The sequence below is a fragment of the Leptosomus discolor genome, chromosome 1, assembly GCF_034619465.1.
Source record: "Leptosomus discolor isolate bLepDis1 chromosome 1, bLepDis1.hap2, whole genome shotgun sequence".
Classification (NCBI taxonomy): domain Eukaryota; kingdom Metazoa; phylum Chordata; class Aves; order Leptosomiformes; family Leptosomidae; genus Leptosomus; species Leptosomus discolor.
The window spans coordinates 156,891,902-156,917,885 of NC_141391.1; the positions used below are offsets into that span (position 1 = coordinate 156,891,902).

The window sequence follows — 25,984 nt, forward strand, 5'->3', positions numbered from 1 at the left end:
ATGACTTTTTTATAGAATGTTCTATTTTTGTATTTAACTAACTTATTCATCTATCTGATACTTACGGTGTCCATCATAATCTTCTTCTGCAACATAGCCATTTCTTTGCGAAGTTCACTCTGTGCACCAGCTAGGAGGTTTTCATTGCTCTTCTCCAGCTCTTCCATGCTCTGAAGTTAAGCATAATCTTAATTCAGAACTGTTCAATGTCAAAGGGTTAATTTAAAACCAACCATTATTCAGACTACAAAGTAATTTTTACAGCAGCAGGGGTCGCTGATAGTTGATGGTTTTGTCACGAACATGACAGACAAAGCATACAGGACTTCGTACTCCAGTCTGCATTCCTGTCTGAACAGTATGGAGCCTGTGAAACAATATAGGCCCTGTGAAGGAAACAGTCCCCTCCACTCAGCAGCTGTGAGGCCTCAGCTAGTTATCCTGCATTTCTGTCAAGAGAGGGAGTTCTACAAGAAAAAATAGAACAGGCATGTCAGGAATGATAGGGGTTTAGTATTGTGACAACCTTGGAGACTTGGAGTAAGGACTATAACACCAACATTTCCTTCTCTTTGCACAGTTCTCCCCAAATAAGCCCAGTGAAGCTTGCTGGTTATCTTCCCTTTTGTACATACAGTTATGCCTCACTGGAGGGGTGTAGTTGCGTTTTCTTTGACTCGTATTTAGTTAAATGTATTTGATGCTTGATTTCTACCTTTTGGTCGTCTTTGAGGAGAAAAATCAAAGTAACACATGACCTGCTGTTCAGTTTTTTATCTTTGATGAAGACATTTTTGAACAGTTGCTATTTATGAATGCTTCCGTAATATCCTCTATAAATTTCAACTATCTTAAACTCAGAGTTGCTCTATTTCAGATTCATTTTTTGAAGCTACCAGACTTGGAAAAAACCCAAACATATCATGACTAACTGAAGCTTCAAAAAGGGACCAGTTAGGAAATGACTCAAACTTTGGGTTCAAGAAATTAAGGTTTGTCAGAAACTGACAGACATGAATCCGCCTCATGTACCAGTATGCACTGGGGGCCACACAGCTGGAAAGCAGCTTGGCAGAAAAGGACCTGGGGCTCCTGCTGGACACCAAGTTGAACGTGAGCCAGCACTGTGCCCTTGCCGCAAAGGTGCCCAGTGGGCTCCTAGGCTGCATTAGGAGTGTGGCCAGCAGGTTGAGAGTGGTGATCTTTCTGCACTGGTGAGGCCACACCTGGAGTACTGTGTCCAGTTCTGGGCTCCTCAGTACAAGGGACACATGGACATACTGGATGGAGTCCAGTAAAGGGCCACAAAGTGACTGAGGACAGGAGCATTTCTCTTATGAGGACAGGCTGAGAGAGCTGGGACTGTTCAGCCTGGAGAAGAGAAGGCTCAGAGGGGATCTCATCTACATAAATACCTGAAGGGGATGTGAGAGAAGATCGAGTCAGGCTCTTGAGGTGGCCAGAGACAGTGGGCACAAACTGAAATGCAGGAGGTTCCCACTGAACATCAGGAAACACTTTTTTTTACTGTGAGGGTGACCGAGCACTGGCACAGGTTGGCTGCCCAGAGAGGCTGCGGAGTCTCCATCCTTGGAGATACTCAAAAGCCATCTGGACGTTAGTCCTGGGCAACCAACTCTAGGTAGCCCGGCTGTACCACCTGCTGGCTGGACCAGCCAACCTCCAGAGGTCGCTTCCAAGCTCAGCCCTTCAGTGATTCAGTGGTACTGTGCCTCTGCATTCATTACAGGCCCAGTCAATTGAGGTACTTCCATTTTTCTCACAGTTTCAGTTTCTAACACCCGACTTATAAAAATAGCAGGGGAAGGAAATTCTGGGAGTAAAGTGTTTTGGTTTTAGTGTAAATGACAAGGAAAAACATTTTTTTTTTTTTACCAAAAAGTAAAATTTTTGAGTAGTTGTACTCATATTTTTGTTTGCTGTCTAGTATGTTAGCTACTTTGTTAAAAAAAAATATCAAAACACACCACAGTTGATCAGTGTGAATCATGTGTTTAAAATACATTATCTCTGCAAGCACTGTCCAAAAACATGGTGTTTGTAGGGACTCCCAGCAAATGCAAAAATTACGCATAATGCGAGAGGAAGTTAAATGGGACTGATTACACAACCATCCAGCTGGGGCTGTTTTCACCATAAAACATTATTGCCATTCGATTCTTCCTGTTGACATTTTAGTGAATGCTTGCCTTGAATGCCAGGTTACAGAATGGAAAACCCTTTCTAATGAATGTTGCTTAGGAAGAGATGAAGGGAGTTCTCACTGGGTAATTTTACGGGAAGCACAATTGATTTTCACAGAATGTTTGGGGTTGGAAGGGACCTCTGGAGATCATCTAGTCCAACCCCCCTGCCAAAGCAGGTTCACCTAGAGAGCAGGTTACACAGCACTGCATCAAGGTGGGTTTTGGATATGTCCAGAGCAGGAGACTCCACAACCTCCCTGGGCAGCCTGTTCCAGCGCTCTGCCACCCTCAGGGTAAAGAAGTTCCTCCTCATGTCCAGATGGAAATTCCTGTGCTCCAGTTTGTGCCCGTTGCCCCTTGTCACTGGGCACCACTGAAAAAAGCCTGGCCCCATCCTCTTGACATGCACCCTTTAGCTATTTGTAAGCATTGATAAGGTCCCCTTGCAGTCTTCGCTAGGCTGAAGAGCACCATTTCTTTAAAGGTCACTTTCCTTACATGAAGCAGCAATAGCTAGGAAGGTTAAGGACAGAAAAAAATTGGTATCTAATTCTCATTAAGGGGTGGATACACCTGCCAGCAGTAATAAAAGAAGTAAATTGCAGCCTAAGATGTATTTTTAATAATTGTCATGTTTCATTTTTTACAATACATATGAAAAAAATAAGGAAACAATTAAGATAAAATCCTAATGATTTAACTGACCTATACATAACCTTTAAACTGGTACAAAACTGTTCTGTTTAGAAAGTATGTTCTGAGGGTTATGGTTAAATATTTGAAACAGGCGAGCCAATCCGATCCCTGTGAGAACACATGTAACTAAATCATTTATTAAACAGATGCAATCTGTAGGCATGTATAGAGAGAACAAGCCATGTTCTTAAATAAGGGAAAGATACTAACATGAGTGTTGTTATTTTCTTTAAATGAACCTTAAATCTCTGTATTTCATAAAGGCTGAATCAATACAGCTTTCTTAACTGATAGGATAAGGATCAGCTGCCTTCTAAGAAGAACATTCACCTTACCTTTATGAATTGCTCATAGAGTTGCTTAATGGTTTTCAATCTCTGACTCTGAACTATTCTTGCCTGTTGAAAAACTTTTTGTTGCTGACGGAATACATTCTGAAGCAGAAGCAAAAAACAATGATTGCATTAGTTAACCAAAAGCGCTGGAACAGCAACACTAATGTCATTTATCAGAATCAGAAATTCTGCTTTCACTGAAAATCTAGGTCATGCAATGTAGATCTCTGCCTGGAGAGTTACCTTCGTTCTTATTAATGAAAGAAAGACTGAAGACTGGATTAAGCCCCGAGTCACCTCCTGAGGTCCCTTCCAACCTGAATTATCCCTACGAGAATTGTTATCCAACGCAGTTCTCGAGGGCATCCCAATCATGTGCTGCTTAGGGAAAAGCCAAACTGGCAAATGTGGTGGGAGTACAAATACAGCAACATCATGCGATTGCATTCCATTGAATAGCTCCTGTCCCCTTTCAGTGATCAAATCCTCATCCATTTATTATATATGCAGGCATATTTTTAAGCAATGAATGCTAAATGGCAACTGCTTTACTCCTTTGTTCCCTGAACCCAGACTGTGGATGCACAGAAACAGTACACATCTTTCTTCTCAACACCTGGTCTTGGCTTTTCTCAAGCCATATGCTGGCCTAGGGCATCACTTACTGCCATTTACAAACTTGCAATAAAGTTTATAAATGCACCCCTCTGCACTTTAAAATATATGCCAAAACTTAAACATTCACATTTCGAGAGCCACCAAACTTGAATGAATTTTTTAATCAAGAGGCAATCATATGTTCGTTTAAACCACATAAAAGTGTTTTTACATTTACATTACAATATTCCCACCTTGTAAAAATACCGTGAAACTCATGCCATGCTGGAAACTCACCACTAGTTTTTCTTCCTGCTCTTCTGCTTTCTGCACATCTACATCCCATTGCTGAAATAAAGTCAGGAACTGCTGGGAGAACTCATGATTGAGCTTCTGCCTATAAACAGACGCCAGCCGTAAGTATGACAAATGCCAAGGTTCAACACACACATAAGAGTAGAAGAAAAGGAGCTGACATAGGTAGATACAGGCTATTGTGACATCTGCCCCTAACTCAATACTGTATGTTTTGAAAACTGAAAACACACACACACTCTCAACTGTCTCTCCACTCTTTGAGTGAATGTGGATTATATACATGTTAAAAAAAAAAAAAAATACATTTCTTCCTAGCAGTGTCACATTTTCTGAGATTTACTAGGTTTTTTCTAACCCAACTATAGATCTTGGCTTTAACGCAAGGGTTTTTTAATGAAAAATTGATTAGCCCATTCATTAGTTCATTATGCTCCACTTTCTCTATGTAAACTTGAATTTTGTCAATGCAAAGTTGCAAAATAATATATGTATATGAACACCAAGACAGTTAGAAGTATTGCTGACTTCAGTTTTTAGCTGTCTCATTTTTCAGTTTGCTCTAGCTGTAATATCAGATGCAGTAATTAAATATGCTTTAAGAGGCAAGAGGAATGTTAGGTAGGGTACAAATTATTTACAACGTGAAAACAAAAATTATTTTCTTTCTTATCCAGAATGGTATAAAAGTTTTACTGAACATTTTTCAGTTTTCAAGTAGAAACAGGAAATCCAACTTAAGTGGAAAAAACATTGGTTTAAAAGACAAAAATAACATCAAAAGTCATTTTGCATAAAGACAAAAGTAAAAGCAGCTCTTTAAGGTACCACCTTGCTCCCAAAATTCCAAATCTTAAGTTTCTCCGTTCAAAAGAGAAGCCACTGTGCTAAACTCACGGTCAGTTTAACCAAGTGGACACAACCGGAGGCAGCTGAAACAGACGACCTGAGCAGATACTGAACGAGCAGATACACTCGCTACCTACTATAACTGCAGGAAGACAGACCAGCCATCCATGCTGTGACACAAAAGGGAATTTGATTTCACAGGTTTGGAAAAAAAAAAAAAAAAAGGGTAAATGTTACCTTTGCTCCTGCTGTGTTTTCCAAACATGCTCAATCTTCTGGTTACTGGTTTTGAGTGAGGCTTTTGTATACATTTCTAATCTTTTCCTCTTAGCTAGGAGAGCCTTGTTAATGTCAGCTAAAAGTCAATATTTAGAAGTTGAGCATACCAAGATACATTGTGCCTTTTATTAAAAATGTTGATGAGTTACGCTTTGGAGGAGGAAATGAGGCACGTTCTGATGGAAAGAAGCTAATGTGACCCAGGCTCCTGGCTGCTGTGTTTAGGGTGTTCCTCAGCCTGCTGTTGGCACTGGTGTGAGTGCTGCTTCCCTAAGCCCGCCCCCCCCCCCCCCCAACCAACACCTGGCCTCTGGAGTTGCAACTGCTCGTTGCCCAGCCCCACCAGCTACTCCAGCACCTGCTTCAAGTCCCAGCTCTGTCAGGGGCCAGACCAAACAGGACCTGCCATGATGCTTCTTTCATTCTGGGCAGGACGGGAGTGGGTACGGTGTCAGACTGGCCCTGAGCAGACTCACACAGTGACCTGAAACTGCCCAGCAGTTTGGACTCGGGGGCAGCTGCAGTTCATTTACATTGGTTCCTTACACGCAGCCATCACGTGTTCCCCTACTGGATGTTCCGGTCCAGCATGCACTCCTAACACATACCATCCATACAGTAAGCACACAGATAGGCCTGAAACACTAGAAGCTCTATCCGATCAGTTCACACTGCAGATCTTCAAACATTGTATTTGGACATCTCGCAGTCTGTAAATTCCCCATTCAAAACTCGAGATACCTTGCACAAACCTGACTGAGTGCAGACATCTTGCTCTTTTCCAGTATCTAACAGTGTTTGAGTCACACTGTCAAAACCCTCATTAGTTTAGCTGCATGACTGCAGTGCCAGCTCAGTTTCAAGACCTTCAAGGAATTTAGTTATGCTGACACTTCTTAATTATTTTTTTATCTAGAAAAAAAATGCACACCTTTTGGAGTAATATTCAAATTACTTAGATCTTAAAAAAATTAAAGGTATTATATGATTACTATCAGTGTGAACATAACGAATGAATGAATGACACGTGATTTTTCATACTTCGGAGAGACAGTACTTTTTTAAAAAAATATTCAAGTTAATGTAAATATGTTTGTTTCACTTTAATTTACATTTGGAGATTTAACAAGCAACAGCTTAGGTTAATGCAGCAATTTCTTTTATTTCTCAGTGTAGATTTCAGGAAATACCTGCCAAACCTCTCTCTCTCATTTGCTGAGGCATCTGCCCCTGCTAATGCCAAACCTATTATTGAGCAGACAGCATCCTCTGATCCATTCATTTTCCTACCTTCCATCCTATTTTTGGGTCATCAATAACAACGAAGCCTAGCTTTGCCATGCTGAAATCCCAGATTGCTGGGTCTACAATAGCATTCTAGCACGTACCTTAACAGCTAAAAGTCCTAATTCATGGATTAAGAAATTCCTTTACCTCTTCTTTCACTTTAAAATTTACAGGCAAGTAATGACTGCGTGCAGCATTTTCTTACGCATACAACAAAAGTATTAATCAGCTATGGATATGTAGCACTGGCATTAAGATGGTTTCCCTTCCTTCCACGGCTCTGTTACACTGTGATGTGTATTGTACATTCTTTACAAGTGAACTATGTTTTTTCTCTAAACTGTCAGCTGCCTAGGATTCAGCTGGCAATGTAATTCTAAGTAAAGCCATCTGAGGATCCGATTATGACTAAACTAGATCCGAGTAGGTGACATGCATAAGTCTCTCATCACTAGACGACTGGCATTACTTACCTTCAATCTTTAGCTCCTGTAGAAACTTGTACTCTTCTTCCTGACTGCTGAAATTCTCTTTTCTACTGATTCCCTGTTCTCTGGGTTTCTGAAGGTGTGGAGTACAGACTACTCTCTAGCTCATTCTGTATCACAACTACAATCTACTTGCAAAATTCCTTGTCTAGAATTAGAACTATTTGTTCTTTGTAGCTGCTTAGATTAACATGTACATGCTCCTAATCTCTCACTCAAGTCTTGCAATCCCCAGTCTCTTCTACGTCATTTTAAGAAAATGCTGAGTAAGAACAGCAGCTAACTCATACAATCACTACCACTTCATCTTAAAATTGGAATTGATAATCAAAAGCAGTCATGCATCTTTCATTTTTTTCTTTGTAATTACCTACACTAGTACTTGCATCTCATTTTATATGCAATTATTCCCTTCTTTCCTTTCCCTTTGCGCTACTTAGATACAACTTTTTTCTGAAAACCGGCTTTTTTCCAGAAATTCTGAAAAATGCTGAAGGCTGGTCATTGTAGGTAAATCTCGAAAGGTATTTTATGGTAAGGAATTACTGCCAATCCTGCAACTTAAACATTAATTGGTTTTTAATTTATTAGAATCTAAATGTACTTACCTCCAAATCTTTCCAGCATATTCTGTACTTCACCCCTACAAAAGAGTGTTTAAAATTTTTATTTGCCTGTTTTCTGACTTTAGAGTAAGACCTGTTGTATGTGCTTTAAACTAATTTTATTCACGTGCCTGTTACTTGTAAGCAGTGACAGCTGCTACTGTTCTACAAGATAAAAAATTACACTCCTTTTCTCCTGTGAGAAGTTTTTTTTTTCTTTAGACTAATTTGTCCTTTTTAATAAAAAATTTACTAGACTCTATTATCTTACTCCCCAGTAAAAAGGCACTATTAGGCATTCAAAGGGTCTGGAGTGAGGGAGGATGGTAAATAAAATTGATCGTTCCCTATACAAAAAGAAATCACAAAAGGCGTTTGGAACATCAAATGAAACCAAGTCCATCACAGTTAGCGTGACTGGCACAGTAAGAAAAATGCAAGACAAATAATATCAGGGGTTTTTTTACAACACCTTTAAGATGGTAACACCAGGGTGTGAGGCAGTGGTACAATAGCTGACAAATCCAAAAAGGGACATGGTGGGTAAAGAAAATGTTTATCTTGTTTGTATATCATCTTCTCCACAAGATATCACTTTCTTTTTTGATGAGTTAAAAAAAGAAAAAGGAAAAAAGTGTCTTCAGCTCAACAGCTATAATCTTGCTAAAAACCATTTCAACATACACTTTATAACATTTACACTGCCGATAAACATTAAATTTCATAAGATCTATCTGTAAAAAGGATTTATTTTTCATGCAATATCTAGATCATTTAAATTACTGTTAATATCCTCAAGCAACTAAGATCAGAGGGAAAAAAAATAATGACATTATCAACAATTTAGGAGAAAATTTATATCATCTTTTGAAAGAAACAAGAATTTTAAGAACTCAAATTTATCAATTTCTTATGCGTGTTCAAAAGTATCTACAATGAAACTGCAGAATTACTCATTTTAAAATGTCACATTTTCTTGGTTTACCTACCTACAACTACTGTGTTATCTGACACCTGATTTTTGAATCAAATACTAAAGCAAAAACCCCAAGCAGAACAAGCATAGTGAATGGGTATCTATTTAGGACTTGCTTATTTTGAAAAAAAAAAAAAAAATTAAAAATTCCTAGCCTTACCCCACGTCGTCTGGAACCACATGAGTAGTCACCAAAGCTCTTTTCTTTCCGTGCTTGTCCATTACTGGTGTTTCGCCTTAATACAAATTCCAAAAAGATTTACAAAAATATATTTTGTAGGGGTCATTTGAGTTATTAAAAGTGTAATTACTTTTCTGTAATGCCACTTTTCTGAACACATCTCGTATTCCTATCCATAGCACTTGCAGCTCCTAAAACTTTGAATCTGGAGCTCACATGGTGGTGAATTATTCTGCAAGGCTAGATTTGAGCTTGCGTTGCCTCGAGTTCCTCTAGACTGGTCTCAATCAGTTCTAGTTTCTCTGTCCACTAGTACACAATTACTCCCAACTCACAATACAACAATCATCAGAAAGGTAAAAATAATATAAAATTGAAAAAGCCCAATCTGTAAGAATTTCATTTTACTGTAAAGTAAGTACTGAAATTGTGTACTCTGAACTCTAAGAGAGCAAAATCGTAAATAGATATTTATATTCTTTCCAAAAAATAAAAATCCTTGGCTGTCATATTTCTGTTAACAACGGAGGGTGGAATTTAGTCTGAACAAATGAAGCAGGGAGAAATTATGAGAAACAAACCCAGAGATTTGCTGAAAGACAAAAATCCTGAAATGGAGTTACTTCAAACTTTACAAAAATCTATGATGTGATGAATGAGAACTGTATTTTTAAGCAAAGTCCACTTTTTTTATGACTCTCCATCAAAATTAAACAAGAATCCCTTGGCTGACTTCTTCTCTTTTCCCCTCAGCTTTCTCTGCTTCTTCCTCTTTCTTTCTTCAGTTCAGATTCTTCCTGAAGTATTCTTAACCCTGCCAGCTTTAAGACTCCGCAACCACCCTGCCCGACTCAGCACTCCATAGAAGCAAGCAGAGCTCTCCTCTTGTTCTGATCTCACAATGTTACACGCAGCCAGGTGATGGAAGGATATGGCATTAAAATAAGGTAACAAAATCATGTAACAAAATCCTACTCTACTAAAGGCTCCATCTATAATTTGAAGACATAATAGTGCACTATACGGAGCTATTCTGTTATCTTCTCTTACCAATCAAAATGGTACCACAGGAGGCTAGCTGCAGCAGACACTAAGAACCACGCTTATCCAGACACTCGCTAACATGAAGTGTCTTCATTTCTATTCACAGTCAGAAATACTAAACCTTACTTCACTTTAAAAAGAAAAGAAAAAAAATAGTCACATAAGCACCTTCTCTAATATCTTCCTCTGATCCACTCAGCTCTTTCCTTTCCTCCTGAAAGTCATAGGCAGGTATAGCTTGATCTTCCTGTGCTGGTTTACCAGCTTTTCCTCCATGCTTTCTTCCTGATGGTGCCATAATGAGATTTTCTTCCTACTGAAATGGTATGTTGTGATGGTTACATACCTTTCCTCCCAGTACTCTGAAGATAAATATGTTTTCATGCTTACATTGACCTGTTATGGACAGCCCTGCAACAGTCTCCACCTGTAAAGATACTCAAGCAGTCAAGGTAGTCTTGTGGTAATCCAAAGGACTACCCATCAGTGGTGTTTTTAAGAAAAGGGTAAAAAAAAAAATACCAGGGCTAGCAGGAACATACTCGATTCTGCTGAAAAGCAAGTAGTAAATTACACACTTTCTTCAGGTGCCTGCCTGCTTGGCTTCCATAATGTTTATTATGTATTTTGTCATATCCAGTACTGCATTCCCCAAAAGCTATGCCAATATTCTATTTAACAAAATACAGCAATAATAAACCATAAAGAACAATCTGATTCTACAAGCCATCCCACACTAGAGACGCAAATATACACACACGCTATTTTTAAAAATCCTGGGCAACTTTCACTTTCTGAATTATCTTTATAGCTATTATGACTCTGCATTGTGTAATGTAACTAATGCAGTTTCTGTATTTGTAAATGTTTTACAAATACACTGCCCTCTTAAAAAAATATTAATTTCTTTACACTATTAATACTAATTTTATATATAATGTGTATTTTTATAAATATTCAAGGAATAAAATAACTACTTAGAAGAAAAACAGAGTAGTTGTAATCATTAAATGCATGAGTGACAAAATAAAATAATTTTTTCCTTAGCACTTTATCAACAATACAAATAACAAAAATATAACGGGAAATAACAAGCAACTGAATCTTTGCTGAAATATTTCTTCTCTTGTTATCTTTGTCTGATAGCAAGAGGTACGAAGCATTTCAAGTTGTGTCACATGACATATACTTTTAAAAAAGCCTGCAAAAAACCCCAGGATTACTTGGAAGATGGAAAGAATACAGAAAAAAAACACCAGCTGCAAGTACCCTGTTTTCCAAACTGAGCACGATGTGACTCAGCAGTGGATAAACTTCTCATTCTAGACGCAATTCAACACAGCTAGAAATACCAACAGGTTTCCCACAAGCCAGGGCAAAGATCGATCTGAAAATGAAGTTCACACACTGAAATTGAGAACTCAAGTAAAGACATTTTCAATTTCCAGGACTATGATGTCCCTTCAACATTAACAGCTGTCTCACATCTGAGTTTTCCATTTCTGTTTTTTTTTTAATTAGTTGCCCATAGCTATGAAAATGTTTCTTTTAACACATATATACGGGATCACACTAAGCTACTGAGTAAGGAACGCTGCTTTTTAATACCCAGCTTTTTCTGTGTTTGATGCTTCTCTATGTAGTATGAAGATATTTAAACCTTACAAATTTCTTGAGACTCGAAACTTCTTTAAATTATTGATCGGAAAAAATCAAAAGCTCTTGCATTAAAATTATCCTCAAATAAGAGAAAACTTTCAAAACTCATTCCACTTTTCAACTACCGTGGCTTTTGCAAACACGATGCAAGGAGGGAAGTACTGGTACAGTATGTGCCTGGGCACGTCTCTCTGGCGCCAAACAAAGCACTTCAACTTTAGACTACAAGCATATAGTTTCTCTCACATACGGACACTTTTCTTCGTACTGAAAATCAGGATCCAAGGCAGAACTCCCCAGTACCTCCATACACTGCAGAACAATCTGGCCAATTCACAACCCCACACAGCCTTCACCCATCCTGTACAGCTACCTGCTTTAGCTGATCAAGTATCTTCGATCCACAGTTGTGTAGTTAATGATTTTTCAGAAAAAGTCACCTCCTTTTTTCACTCTACCTAAAAATATGTCAAATAAATCACTATTTGTGTGAATTTCCTACATGTTTTTTTTCACCATGGACGCCTACCTCTTTCCACCTCAGAGCAGCAAGGGAAACTTGGGCCTGCACAACGGCTTTTGGGGGGAAGCCCCTGGGGTGTAAGGGGCTGAGGGGCACTGCGGTGCCCTAACCCTGTTCCTTACTCTTCACCCAAACACTTTTCATCCCTCCCCCTCTGCCTCTACCCTGCGATAGTCTCTTCTCCACTCTCACCGCCTCACCCCCACGCAGCGCCTGCCGCCGCCTCACAGAGGGGACCCACCAGCAGCAGAGAGGGCGCCCCGCAGCCAGAGGGCACACCGCTCCGTCCCAACCGCCTCACCCCCACTCGCACCACGGCTCCTCGCAGCCCTCACGCTCCCTCCGGCGCCTCTCCCGGCCGAGGGAGGCGCGCAGCGACCCCAAGCTGCGCTCCCGCCTCAGCGACTCCCACTCCCGAGGAAAAGGCGGGAAGCCGGGCGGGCCGCAGAAAAGGGAGGAGGCGCATGCGCAGTAACACTCCACCGGCCCTTGGGGAGCGCTACCTGCGGTCCAGGCCGGGCACGTCGTGCAGATTTCCGTAATAAACTTGTTTAAACCTCACCTACCTTGATCTATTTTTATCCTTTTTAAATAGAAATGGCTTTAATTTCTTATTGGTGGGCGTAGGCTGGGGTATGATGCCAAGGGAGGATTTTTCCATAAGTCAATGGAAATGGGCAATATTCCTCCAGTCTGATTAATTTTACAAACCACATGTTCTGTATTTTAGATTTTTCTACTGTTCTCACAGCATCTTCTGTCCTCAGTCAGTTAACGTATTTTGCTCTTTACTTAGGAATAGCAAACATAAAAATCTATTTTAAAAAAGAAATTATCCTAACACTATTTCAATGTTCAAAGTTCTCATCAACCTCAACCATTTGAAAAATTATACTTAGCATACTTCGTATTTCCTTAACCAAGTCTCAGTTTCCACTGGGTCTGGCTGGGGTGCAGTTAACTGCTTAGTTGCCCCCACAATACTGTTTGAATCCTAGCCTGCTTCGGTTACTTGCTTTTTTTTCCTGGTACCATGCATACAGATTTTAGCAGTGATTTTCAATGAATGCTCCTCAGTAAGTTTATGCTACCTCTTTTGGGGCTCTAGTGAAACGAAGTGGCACGAACCTACCTTCAAAACTTTGTTTTAAACAAAAAGGAATTGCAGTGACACCTGAGCTATCTATGCAATGTTTATTAATACATAACTTCAGCAGAAAAATTTCCATAAAATTTCAGTCAAGTTTTTCCAATTATTTTGATTAGAATGCCAAATACCATTTTTAAAAAAAACCCAAAAACACACAGATCCTGGTCAAACTTGAATCTAGGTAATAACAATTTAAAGTATAAGAAGCTATCAAAGCTTTCTTGTATTTCCTCAAAACGCCTAATTTTCTGCTAGTCTGAAGTAGTGTAAACTACTTATTTCATGCTAGCAATATATATTATGCTGACATATAGAATATAAATATAACCTTAATAATTAAAAGTGCTTGCATTTTTACAATGCTCAATAGTTTGATTCTACTTAGAGAATCCATTCATGCTTCACATTAATGTTAAATTATTACTGTTGGAAGATTTTAAGGGAAAAATCCTTTTAACAAAAGGATTCACACACATCAATGGCTAATTTATCAAAACCGGTGAGTTTCAGTTTACTTTAAAACAGAAACAGACAAAACTTAACACATTTTAGTTAATTCCAAAGCAAACCAAGTATCTTACAATACATACGCACATACATTTTGTACATTATCTGATTACAAAAATTAATGCTTTTGAATACTGCTAATACAATTAACTGAAGGTACACCACCAAAATTTTTGCTGGAAAGGATTCAGTATCCTTTCCCACATAAAATGGCACTATTCTGATGTCTTAGTAAAATACAGGGCTAAACCCTGTTAAATTTAAAAACACCAAAGTGTCATGTCAGTACAAATACTGTTTTCTGAACTGAAAACTGCTCCCATACATTGCTACATTAAAGCAGTTTGTTACCCATTCATAGAGAGAGGCACTTTTGCTTTTATATTTACAATGCTAGTAAAATACTATACCTTGATCATTCTCATTTGATTGCAACCCTCTCTTTGTAATCAAGCCAAGAAATTACACCATTGTATTCTCTGGAATATAAATACACCAGATATAAAGAATCTTTCAAACAACCATTAGTTGTTCTGTTACTGTGTATTTTTTTTATTATTAGCATATCTTTCTTTCGAATCCCAATTAAATACTACAAATAGGGGGACATGTCAGTGTGCTTTAAAGAACGTCAACATCAATAAATGTATACTAAATCTAAATGACAAGTTACATAATTCTCAATTTTCCTGTACGGCTAAAAAAAGCAGCAATGACAGAAATATGCAAAATGTTTTGGAATGCAAGATCAAGGACCTGTTAAGCTGATCCCAAACAACTTTGCCTTCCAACATTTTATCTGGTTGGCAACATCCACTGCAATAAATGCAGTTACATTTCTTTAGGTAACCCTTTTTATAAAAAAGGATAACATGGCCATGAACTGACAGTTGTAAATTAAGATCTGTTGAAAACTGCCTATGTACAGGTTTCCTGCAATTATTTTTGTTGTTGTTTTGCACTGTCACAGCTCCAGCAGCTTGTATAACATGAAGAGTACTGCGAAGATTCTAACTGTAGATGCATGATTTTTTTTTCTTCATATCAACGTAATTAAGTGTCAAACCATAAAAGACACTTTATGAGAGCGATATTTTTAAATGCTTATTCACATCTTGAGGTAGACCGATCTCCAAAATAAAGCTCTTCTATACTTTGATTCGTTCATGACCAACTTCCTTTTGGATCCTTCTCCTTGGAAAAATCTTTCGTTTAAGTGCAATTAGCTGAGGAGAGAAAAAAAATATAGTATTTAGTCCTCTGCTGGGTAGAGGTAGAGAGCTGGTCAGGCTTTCACCCTAGAAACTATAAAATCTGTACCATCTATGGTAATTAAGTCAATACTGTCTTTTTTTTTTTCTTTCCACTGCATAGGAAGAAAGTTACTTACTCAAATTCATCTGTTAGGTGTGCACATTTCTACTGCACTTCTCAATAACCAGAATACAAGTAGAAAGTGAAAAATACAGTATACCTACATTCTGATTATTTTGTGTATAACACCAGTTACATTCAGTTCCCAAAAGATCAACACAAAGCTGGCATCTTAAAAGAGTATTTATACACCTAGCTGTACTACTGAGGAGTTGAGTACCTTCTTCCAAAACCATGTTACTAATGGAGGGTGAGTTTTCTAATATATACAAAAGGCTGAAAATCAAGGGAAAGATTCATGCAAAAGTTACAGGTGGGAAAAAAAATAATAATCAAAAGCCAACCTTTCAAGAATTACACCCTCTTCATCAGACCACGGAAAGTGTTACTTAAGGCCCCAACCTGCAAAGAATTACCCATATGATTTGTTCCATGGACTCCCTCTAAGTTTAGCAGGATTAATTGTGTTCAAGAAAGCCATTTTATGCTTGCAGAAGTGGAGGAGGTTTTCCTTCAAGCTGGATTCAAACTCTTTTGAATTCAATAGAAGTCTCCGCAATTACTTACAAGGCCTCTAAATACCTTAAGATTCCCTTCAGGACTACAGTATTGCTATTACTTAAATTTTCTTCCTGTTAACTTACTTTTCACTTTTACCCACATGTGTGTTAATAGACCAAGAATTTAAAAACAATTACTGATTTTAAGCATCCAAATTTAGCACACTGAAGACAGACTTGACAGTCATAAGGCACTTGAAAAGGTTACAGCACTCTCCTTCCCTCCATATAGCTCTCCAAAGAATCTCAACATTGTAACTTAAAAAATGAAGCAACCTAATCATTAGTCACGTAACATCTTTACTTCCTTTATGAAGGAAAAATCCTAGCTACTCTTCAACACCTATTTAAAAAAATTCATCTTATGTTATCCTGAAGATACAGCTCTATTAAGTGTTACAGATTTGATATTAATTTTACCTGTTCAGCAAAAAATGAGATGACTGTAAATACAATAAGTGTTGCTAGAACACAATGGGTCCAGAATTTGAGCTTGTCTCTATATGCCCTCCTGCACAAAGAAGGAAACAGAAAAAACAGCTTCATGTATTATAAATGCAAATATATAAACTTGAAAGTGTTTCCATGAAACAGGCAAAGAAAATTTTTTCCAGTACTTAAAGGGTAGCTAGAAACATGATGGAGGCTCTCTCTTCACAAACAGCCACATGGAGAGGACAAGAGGCAACACGTACGAGTTGGACTGGGAGAGGTTTCACCTTGATAGAAGAAAATTTTTTTACGGCAAGAACAATCATTCACTGGAACAGCCTCCCCAGGGATGTGGTAGAGTCCCCACCACTGGAGGTTTTCAAGACGCAACTGGACAGTGTGCTAGATAATCTCATCTAGGCTCCCTTTCATATGAAATGTTGGACCAGGTGATCTCTTGAGGTCCTTTCCAATCTGGCCTGTCCTATGACTCTGTAAAACATTTTGAAAAACAAGGATTTCCTCCAGCACTTCAGCACACTAACCCAGCCTGGTAGAAATCTGCTCTGGCTGCAAACAAGTCCAAATAAAGCATTCTTTTGAAACTAACAAAGTCTTGATGGATGTCCTCAAGAAGGGAGCCAACAATATGTGTACTCCTTACAGCACAAACTTCTACATCTAACTGCTGAAAGGGGGTAGCCCCCCACTCCCTCTACCACTGCTACAGCAGGGCTTGTAGCACTGCAATCCACACCTATTCTTGTCACCTACAATCCTTCTGATTCCTTCTACGGTTTCTCTAATATTTTCTCTTTCCTTACTAACAGCTATTTCTCATAATTTGCTGATCAGCAACAAAATTACTATACTAGTCTTCTTGTCTCATTTTTATCACTGTACCTGCCAACCTTTTGCTCGTATTCTTAAATCCCAAATTTCTAAAGTTATTATTTATAAAATGTCAAGAGGTAAACACACACAAAAGATTTTATACATTATGTAAAAATGACACACACATGGATCTCTTCTGATGATTATCAGCTGATTATTGCTGTCTGACAGACTAAAAAAAAAAACTTTGTGAGAAATGCAGTAGTTTGTATTGCCCCTGTGCAACAGGCATTCCAGACAACGGTGAGTTGTTTGGGGTTTTTTCCACATTTAAAGAATGCCAGAAGTCTTGAAATACTTATTTAGAAAACAACAAACAAACAAGCAACAACTACTTTGAAGTAGGTTAGGGACAATCAATGAAGTGTTAATGACTTTCATAAAGAAAACCTCAAATGCTGCAAACATCAAATTTTAGTCCATTCAAATCTTCTCACATCAGTCAATGCCTTCATGACAATACTGGGGGGAAAAAGCTGCTTGTACCAGTATGTTCTACAATTATATGCTTTTGCACTACAATAACTTGAAGACAGCATGTGTAACCTACCATTCTTGGAGTTCATGCATGTGAAGGAAACGATTCCGATATTCTCTCGGCAGTTCAAATTGGGAAGGTATAGGAAACATTGACTCATAAAAATCCCTAAGCACTGCTTTCACTGTCTGAGCATCCTTATGATTGTGATCAATATTGTCATTTAGGCAAACAAATTTTCTAGAAAACAAGAAGTCGTTGTTAGAATATATAATAATATAGCCCAGGTATTGGCAAATCAAGAACACAAACAGAATCCTTTTAAACAAAATTGATACAGTATCCTTTTAAAACCAAATTGATATATTTGATACTAGCAATCAGTTTCCTTATTGCTGTGTTATTTTAAATTAATTTGATTTTAATTCTAAGGGCACCAAGGCTGACAACAAGTCAAAACCTCTGAGGAATCCAGTGACAAGCCACATTTCTCTCTTCGATTTATATAATGCTGCCATCTAATGGACACTAGTATGCATCATCTCAGAGCCCACCACTGGATACAGATGGCAGGTTAGAAAGCCAGCTTTACGATTTGGGTAGGGGTTTTTGTCGTTTTAGATAAATTATCACGAGCAAAGTATCTTAAATAAAAAAATTGAGCTCCATTGTAGGAGGTAAACATACTAAATTATTAATATTTTACTGTGTATGCTCCACTCTTCAGAGAAAGTCAACGTAAAAACTGCAGAAGATTGCACAAGAGAAGGCAAAGCTTGGTCCCCAGGCTTTGAGTTACTGAGAACAATATATAAATTGGGCAGGACATGACTTGAATCACAGACCCAAAGCTGAACTTCTATAATCAACCAAAGTACAACCTGGATAGAATTTATATAGAGAACACTGTGACCGAATAAGCATGCTCCCAATAATGCCTCTTGCAGAGAGTTATTTCTCATACAAGAAACATACAACGACCTAAGTTACTGCAGGGTATTGAAACCAAAGCAGCAACTAGTGTGCTAGACCTTGGCCACTCTAACCTGGTGCTTGACACAAAAATTCCCTTTCCCACATATGGGCAAGGTTATGTGCTTTATTTATATTGTGAGATACAAGACCCTTACATTTTCCCCAGAGGGAGAAATCATATCTGGTGACATATGCCTTGTAATTGCTAACCTTTGTAAATAAGTAGTTCTGGTCAGCTGTATTCTCTACAATATGGTGTGCTCTTTCAAAGAGCAAAGTTCAGACTTCTACATGAAGCTGGAAATAAGCAGAACTCTAGAGCACATCAATCTGCCTACACAGGGCATTACCGCTTTTCCTCAGTCTGTGCTGAATCTGGCGTAATTGGTAACCTTGCTCTGTACGATTACTGCAGAGGATAAACAGTCATTCAAATTGCTACATCTGAGAAGAACAAAACACACATCTCCTCTTCAAAGATGAGCAGGCTATGTCTACACTATCAAGAATACTATGCAAAGCAGCTAGTTACGGCAATCATATGTCTACACTACAAGCACTTTCGGAGTTCACTCTGAACTATTCCTGACCTTGTCCCTTGAACTGGCAGCTCATTAGCCCTGGGAATGCAGTAGCTGCACTCCTGGAGTGTATATCCCTGTTTAGCTTCACCTTAAAGAGACACAGTTTATGGACCAAGAGGTTTCTATAGCAAACCAAAGCACAGCAAGCATGAGCCATGAGGACATTAACCTGTTTCAAATGGAAAGGCTGTTTTAATCCATCCAAAATAAACCAAACCTGACATTCCTTTGCATATTCCAGAATTAATGCCTAGACGATTAAGGCTCACTTTTCCTTAAGGATGCAAAACAAACATTTTAGGCCAGTCAGTAAGCAAACAATACTTTTAGTTCATCCCAAGAACACCTGTTTTTAGAGACTGTGTATAATTATTGGTTTATATGCAGAGAAAATATGGCAAAGGGAAGGAAAGGTATGACTACAGTACTGCACTATTCTTTGCAGGAACACAGCCCAAGCAATTGATTCAACCTCACTTCACGAACCAGCCAACAATCTGGGAATACAATGCACTATTGTTTCTTAACCCAAAAACACCCCAAAGTGTATGCATATATGGATTCTCAGGCTGAGTCCATAACAGCATACCAGTGCATCATATGAAAATTAGGGAAGATTCAAGACAGATCAGCTCACCTGCCTCATCTTGTCTGTTGAGGTTCCTGAGACAACAGACTAGACACCTTTACTCAAACACATCCTCATTTAAGGATGCACTCACTCCACAGAATAGGCAGCTCCATTTTAAGTTGCCAGGCCTCAATCCATTTGGCATACTCATACCACAACCAAAACAGCATCAGGATCAAGTCTGACATTAGCAGCATCCTTCAAAATAAGAAGCCAGTGATTGCAAGCATGAACTTGAACACTGAAAGTGAGAAACTCATGTTACATGCCCTCTTTGGGTCTAACAAGGCTTGAGATCACACCTACATTAAAAAAAAAAAAAGTCCTAGCCAGCAGATGCAATTTCTTTTGAACCAGGTCACTGTAAGAACTAGAATGCAGAAGCTATGTGGTCAGAAGACACTCTTGTAAGGTGGAGCAATAGATACAAACCACCTTCAGCTGCAAAATGTCTCAAGACTAGCATTCCCCTTCCTGAAGGAATGACCCACAAGTAGTTCACTGTAAGAGGCAAGTGAAAATCTGCTCTTTGTCTACAAAAGCAAATAATAGTGTAGCTTTACAGGCAGCTGAGATTACCCAACAGCTTGCTGTGAGCTGCAAGAGGAGGTTTCATTTTCCCCTCACTCAAGGTACCTGGTTCTACTTTCTTCCTTGCTCTGTTTTTTTGACATTTGTCAGACCCCTCCTTAAGGGCAAAGTCATTAAATTGGCAGAGAACTCTCTAGTTTTCTGAAGAGAGACGCAAGATAAAAAGTGTGCAACTGACAGCAAGGAAAGAGAGGAGACTGGTTGAGGCACTGTCTCACTTTGAAGCATACAATCACAGAATGGTTTGGGCTGGAAGGGACCTTAAAGAGCATCTAGTTCCAACCCCCCTGCCCTGGGCAGGGACACCTCCCACTAGACCAGGTTGCTCAAAGCCCCATCCAACCTGGCCTTGAACACTACCAGGGAGGGGGCAGCCACAGCTGCTCTGGGCAACCTGTGCCAGTGCCTCATCACTCTAAATCTCCCCTTTTTCAGTTTGAAACCACCCCCCCTCGTCCTATCACTAAATGCCCTTGTCCCTCTCGAGCTTTCTTGTTGGCCCCCTTCAGGTACTGGAAGGCCGCTATAAGGTCTCATCAGAGCCTTCTCTTCTCTAGGCTGAATAACCCCAACTCTCTCAGTCTGTCTTCATAGGAGAAGTGCTCCAGACCCCTGATCATCTTCATGGCCCTCCTCTAGACTTGGTTCAACAGGTCCAGACTTCTAAAGACAGCTAGCTATTAAATTACCTCACCATGTCTTGTCAAACCCCAGTTCTCATGCAATGGGCTCAGGAGTACAGTTAAATGCTCCTGCGAAGCAAATTCAGACTTGAGTGTCACATACAGTATCCTTTGCTTTGCAAGGCCATTGTTGTGAAATGTGCTCCAGGACACTTATTTTCCCCATTTATCTCTCAGTCATTTCAGGAGTCTAATTCAACACTACAGAGCCTACTCTCAGATTTGGCTATCTAAATGTTTTCACCACTGCAGATTGGAGAAACTGAGGACTTACCTTCCAGCTTCAGATTCTCTCTCAAAAAATATTTTTTTAAAAAAATAAATTAATACCTCTGGCCATTTGTAATAGAGCATGAAAACCTAATGGATATGCAAAACTGATTTTGTAACAAACCACACCTAAGTTTTATTTTAAAATTGCTATGTAAAGCAGATCAAAATGCTCTTCCTTTAAAATAAAACTGCTTGCAATATAAACTGCATGCCCTCTAGAATGGCAAAAATGAAAGCCTCAAAAATAGCTGAAGTTTATCTATAGGTTTTCAAAGGTCTTAGATATAGAAAAGTGTAAGAGAAATTAATGAGATAACCCCTAGCGTAACAGAGAGAGCAGTCACTTAGCTTCAGTTAAAACAGAAAAAAGTAGAAGTACTTTTGGTTAAAATTGGTCTTACCCTGTAACATACAGTGTAGGAAATACACAGCAATAAATTATTTTTCAACACACAGTTTAAATAGTTGAAGCAGAGAATTAAAACCACCTCGTAACTTCATACAAATCAAGAAACAGGATACCTGGGATTTTTTCTTATGTCATCCAGCTGACCAACTACATGAGAAACATTTGTGCGAATCATTTTGAAGGCAATTTCCTCTTCTCCCATGATTTCGAACCTTATTGTTAGAATAATATTTATACATTAATAAACCAACCAAAAGTCAGGTTCAATAAATATTAATCTTTTATTTAACAACTTAGTTCTAATCTGACTGGTCAGCCTTCATTAGAATTTGCCATTTGCTTTCTGTCAGTATATTTATTTTTCAGTTAACGCTCTTGCGCAGAACCACTTCCCTGTAGATTTATTAGTACCCACCCATAAATTGAAGAACTGAATTTTGATACAAAGTATATAAATGACAAGTTTCAGCATAAAAGTAACAATTGATCTGAGAGCAGACGTAAGACTTACTATGCTATTCACTTTGGGGTTTTGTTTGTTTTGGTTTTTAAAACACACACAATTTACAATTGTCATTTATATTTACACTTCAAACATGAAAAAACCATGTTATTTCCCATCACGAACCCCAGAAAAATCTTAAAATAAAATTACAGAAGAGTATATAAAACTACAACCTTAAATACAAATAAAACCTTCCTCACCCACCTAATCAACAACTTGCAAACAAAACAAGTACATGAAATGCGGAAGTATCATATAATCTCTGAAGTATATCTTGAGTTTGAAAGAGCGTTTGTGCCCAGTTTAACAGTCTTACTAGAGGTACCACATTCGTATTTTTCACCTTTCCTATCTTGATATAAGAAAATACCCTGCTTGCTCCTTGAAGTCTCACCTGAGAACCTACTCCATTTATAAAGCTCACAAAATGGATATACAATTATCTCATATTAAAGTTCAACAACAACAAAAGAGCAGCATATATCCTAATGATATAAATATATTACTACAAATCAGTTTAAGTCCAGCAAATCCTTGCCCCCACCCCAACATTTTTCAATCTCATTTGTTGGGTCAGCTTTTCAGTTTTAGTGTAAACTCTCCTGGGAAGGGAGAGTTATTTATAGAGCCTACAGCTCAACTTGAGGTACTATGAATTAATGCATAATAGTGTTCAAAAGCTCCCCTAAGCACCATCTATAACCTTCTTTCATCCTACAGTGTTATTCAATTTTGTAGCCACTCCTGGGGCAACCTCATGCTTCAGAGACTCCCCACCACCTTCCCATGCCCAACGCCGCTGGTGAGGCAATGGACAGGAGACGAGGCTATACGCTCCATGCCAGCAGCTGCCTCATTGGCATGAGTTGGCTTGCTGGTTTCAGAGGAGAAATGTCTGAGAGAACCTGATCTCAGGCAGATCTACACAAATACAATTATTCAAACCAACCCATGGGCATAATCATGGTTTGTCCTGCCCTTTCCAAAAGGGGATGGAAACCCTTTTCTTGTCCCCCTCCCTCCCTCCCTGTCACTCCTCCCTGCAGTAAAACTACAAGGTGGTTAGGGCTAAAATGCTTTTTCTGTTCTTTTCTTTTCTTAAGCTTCAGTAGAAGAAAGGATGAAGCAGATTTACAACTTCTAGTTACAGGACAGGCTCTTTCCTCCTTTTTATGCCACTTTAACTGCCCTCACTTGCTACATATAGTCAATTTATACAGCCATCTAAAAACACTCTGGCTTACTGTTGTACAACACAAATTAGGATCTAACCCAAGATGACACAAGTATTATGGAAATATTTATTCTACTAAGTAAGAAACTGTGAAAAACCCCCACATCATTCTGCACAATGAAACATACATAAGTGATATCAGTATGTTTCTTCAGTTCCACTGTCAAAATAAATTGAGCTAAGATTTGTTAACATACACATACAATTGTTGGTCATATATAGATTTATGCCTTCTCTTACTGCTTTACAAAACCTAGCATGGCTTTTCACAGGACTGTAACAACATACCTGTATTTGTTTTTGTCCTTGTACGCCTTACGAATTCTGTCAGTCACAGGTTTGCAATTAGTCACTAGGTTTTTTGTTACTGGAGGCTGGAAGCAAAAATTGTTTATATTATAGGTTGCTGAAAATTACGGAGTCTGTTATAAACATGTACTTTGTGGAAAAGTTTATTACAGCTAGAAATGCCTGTGGACACTTTGCTCTTCTGGAACGAAAAGCAATAGTTTCTTGATCAACTGTTGATAGGAAAAACACACAGACACACACAAAATATACGGTGCATAACATCACAATGTCCTATGCACACAAATACTATATGAAAAATACAGATTATTTTTGGCAAAAACATTGCAACTTCTAGACTTAAATCTCAACAAAATATTCAGAAATTGTAGCTCATTTTGCAGCTGTCTGACATTCCTCTGGTAGAGGCCACCAGTAACACTGGCCAGGCAAACTCTGCAGAACAGCTGATACACATGAGGCCTTATTTCTATCAAACTATGTTGAAACAATTCTGGGAAATAAAATCCCTGTTCTCAAGGGATATTTCTATCGTAGTAGACTCATTCCAAGAAATTTAGCTGTTGCAGACAACAGAAGTAAAAATAAATTAGGCCTCTGTGCCAAACACAAACTATTTTGACGCTATTTACACTGACTGATAACATTAGTACATTAGGTACTACTGCTTAGATTGGTAATATTTTACTAACTCTCCAAAAAGATTACACTAATTTGACATTGTTTCCAACCACTTTGGGAACAAGTCCCAACGGACTTATTTTTAATCCCATTCATGGCACATTCATGGCAGCCATCCTTTACTACCACTTTTCAAAGTCTTTACTTCATGGAATTTTGCAGACTGAACTGAGTCAGAGGCAAAATGAAGTAAGGCTATACTGGATGTAATGTCCTCAGACTGTGCAGGATTCTCAAATCCACACTTCCACTTCTTCAAATCAGGCTGACAGAATGGCTTTACATAGAACTTTGCTGGCATTCAGACTTAGGAGAAAAGAGTTTTAAAACCTTGTAACATAATCCATACAAGGAAGGACAGATGTCCAGAGGGAAGGAAAAAGAAAAAAAAGTCAATATCTGTATACATTTATCTATACACACACATTGTAGATCTCTGTACTATGATTTGCATGTGTTGGGGATCAACAATGCTTTTCTACTACCCAGAAGTTCATGATCTATACTTACCAAAATTATTTTTGCTTTGATGCAGTACTGGTTTGAAGCTATAAGACACCAGGTCATCAGTTTCACAAAGGACATGCACACATTTTTTTTTCAAATGCATAGGTTGATGCAGGAATTAAATTCTCATTGTAAAAGAAACTTAGATCTAAAGATTCTAGGTTCCTAAATTCCAGTAGGGCTTAACGAGAATTTTACCACTAAAATAGAAATTAAAGACAAATCTTTAAGTAACATCTAGTCCTAAGACCACAATTTTCACAGAATGGTTTAGGTTGGAAGGGACCTCGGAAGCTCATCTGGTCCAACCCCCCTGCTCACGCAGGGCCACCTGGTGCCAGTTGCTCAGGACTATGTCCAAATGCCTTTTGAGTATCTCCAAGGATGGAGACTGCCCACAAATGGGCAATCTCTGCCAGTGCTCGGTCACCCTCACAGTAAAAAAAAAAAAAAAAAAAAGGTTCCTGATGTTCAGAGGGAACCTCCTGCATTTTCAGTTTATGCCCACTGCCTCTAGCCCTGTCACTGGGCACCACTGAGAAAAGCCTGGGTCCATCTTCCACGCCCTCCCTTCAGACATTTACAGATCCCCCCTTGAGATTACTCTTCTTTAGGCTAAATAGTCCCAGCTCTCTCAGCCTGTCCTCATAAGAGAAATGCTCCTGTCCCTCAGTCACCTTTGTGGCCCTTCACTGGACTCCATCCAGTATGTCCATGTGTCCCTTGTACTGAGGAGCCCAGAACTGGACGCAGCACTCCAGGTGCGACCTCACCACTGTGGAGTAGAAGGGAAGGGTCACCTCCCTTGACCTGCTGGCAACAGCTCATCTAATGCAGCCCAGGACACCACTAGCCTTCTTTGTAGCAGGGGCACAGTGCTGGCTCACATTCAGCTTGGTGTCCACCAGGATCCCCGGGTCCTTTTCTGCCAAGCTGCTTTCCAGCTGGGTAGTCCCTAGCATAATACTGGTGGATGGAGTTGTTCTTCTCCAGGTGCAGGATGTTGCACTTCTCCTTGCTGAACTTCATGAGATTCCTGTCAGCCCATCTTTGGATGTTAAAAGGAGTTAGTCTGAAGCCTTCAAATTAGGAAGAATTATTCTAAAGATGTCCATCTGATGGTTTGGCATTCTTTCGGATTTTGTTTTGTTTTTAAATAAGTGTTG

The 25,984-nt window shown here is 38.9% G+C and overlaps 2 protein-coding genes across 3 annotated transcripts in view; both read right to left on the reverse strand.

Annotated features, from left to right (window-relative positions):
* SYCP3 (synaptonemal complex protein 3) overlaps positions 1-10,160 on the reverse strand; it is a 10,292-nt gene extending 132 nt beyond the window's left edge. The window contains exons 1-7 of the mRNA XM_009955842.2: positions 10,028-10,160; positions 8,795-8,870; positions 7,662-7,696; positions 5,237-5,354; positions 4,133-4,232; positions 3,239-3,337; positions 66-170 (exon numbers count right to left, since the gene is read on the reverse strand). Coding sequence (XP_009954144.1) covers positions 66-170; positions 3,239-3,337; positions 4,133-4,232; positions 5,237-5,354; positions 7,662-7,696; positions 8,795-8,870; positions 10,028-10,157 — 663 coding nt within the window. The 5' untranslated portion in view covers positions 10,158-10,160. The remainder of the gene's footprint in view (positions 1-65; positions 171-3,238; positions 3,338-4,132; positions 4,233-5,236; positions 5,355-7,661; positions 7,697-8,794; positions 8,871-10,027) is intronic.
* Positions 10,161-14,818: 4,658 nt separating this feature from the next.
* Positions 14,819-25,984, reverse strand: part of GNPTAB (N-acetylglucosamine-1-phosphate transferase subunits alpha and beta) — a 47,943-nt gene continuing 36,777 nt past the window's right edge. For both annotated transcript variants that reach the window (XM_086468148.1, XM_086468154.1), the window contains 5 exons: positions 23,610-23,695; positions 21,696-21,794; positions 17,509-17,676; positions 16,053-16,143; positions 14,819-14,924 (listed from right to left, as the gene is read on the reverse strand). In XM_086468148.1, the coding sequence (XP_086324274.1) occupies positions 14,847-14,924; positions 16,053-16,143; positions 17,509-17,676; positions 21,696-21,794; positions 23,610-23,695 (522 nt within the window). In that variant the 3' untranslated portion in view covers positions 14,819-14,846. The remainder of the gene's footprint in view (positions 14,925-16,052; positions 16,144-17,508; positions 17,677-21,695; positions 21,795-23,609; positions 23,696-25,984) is intronic.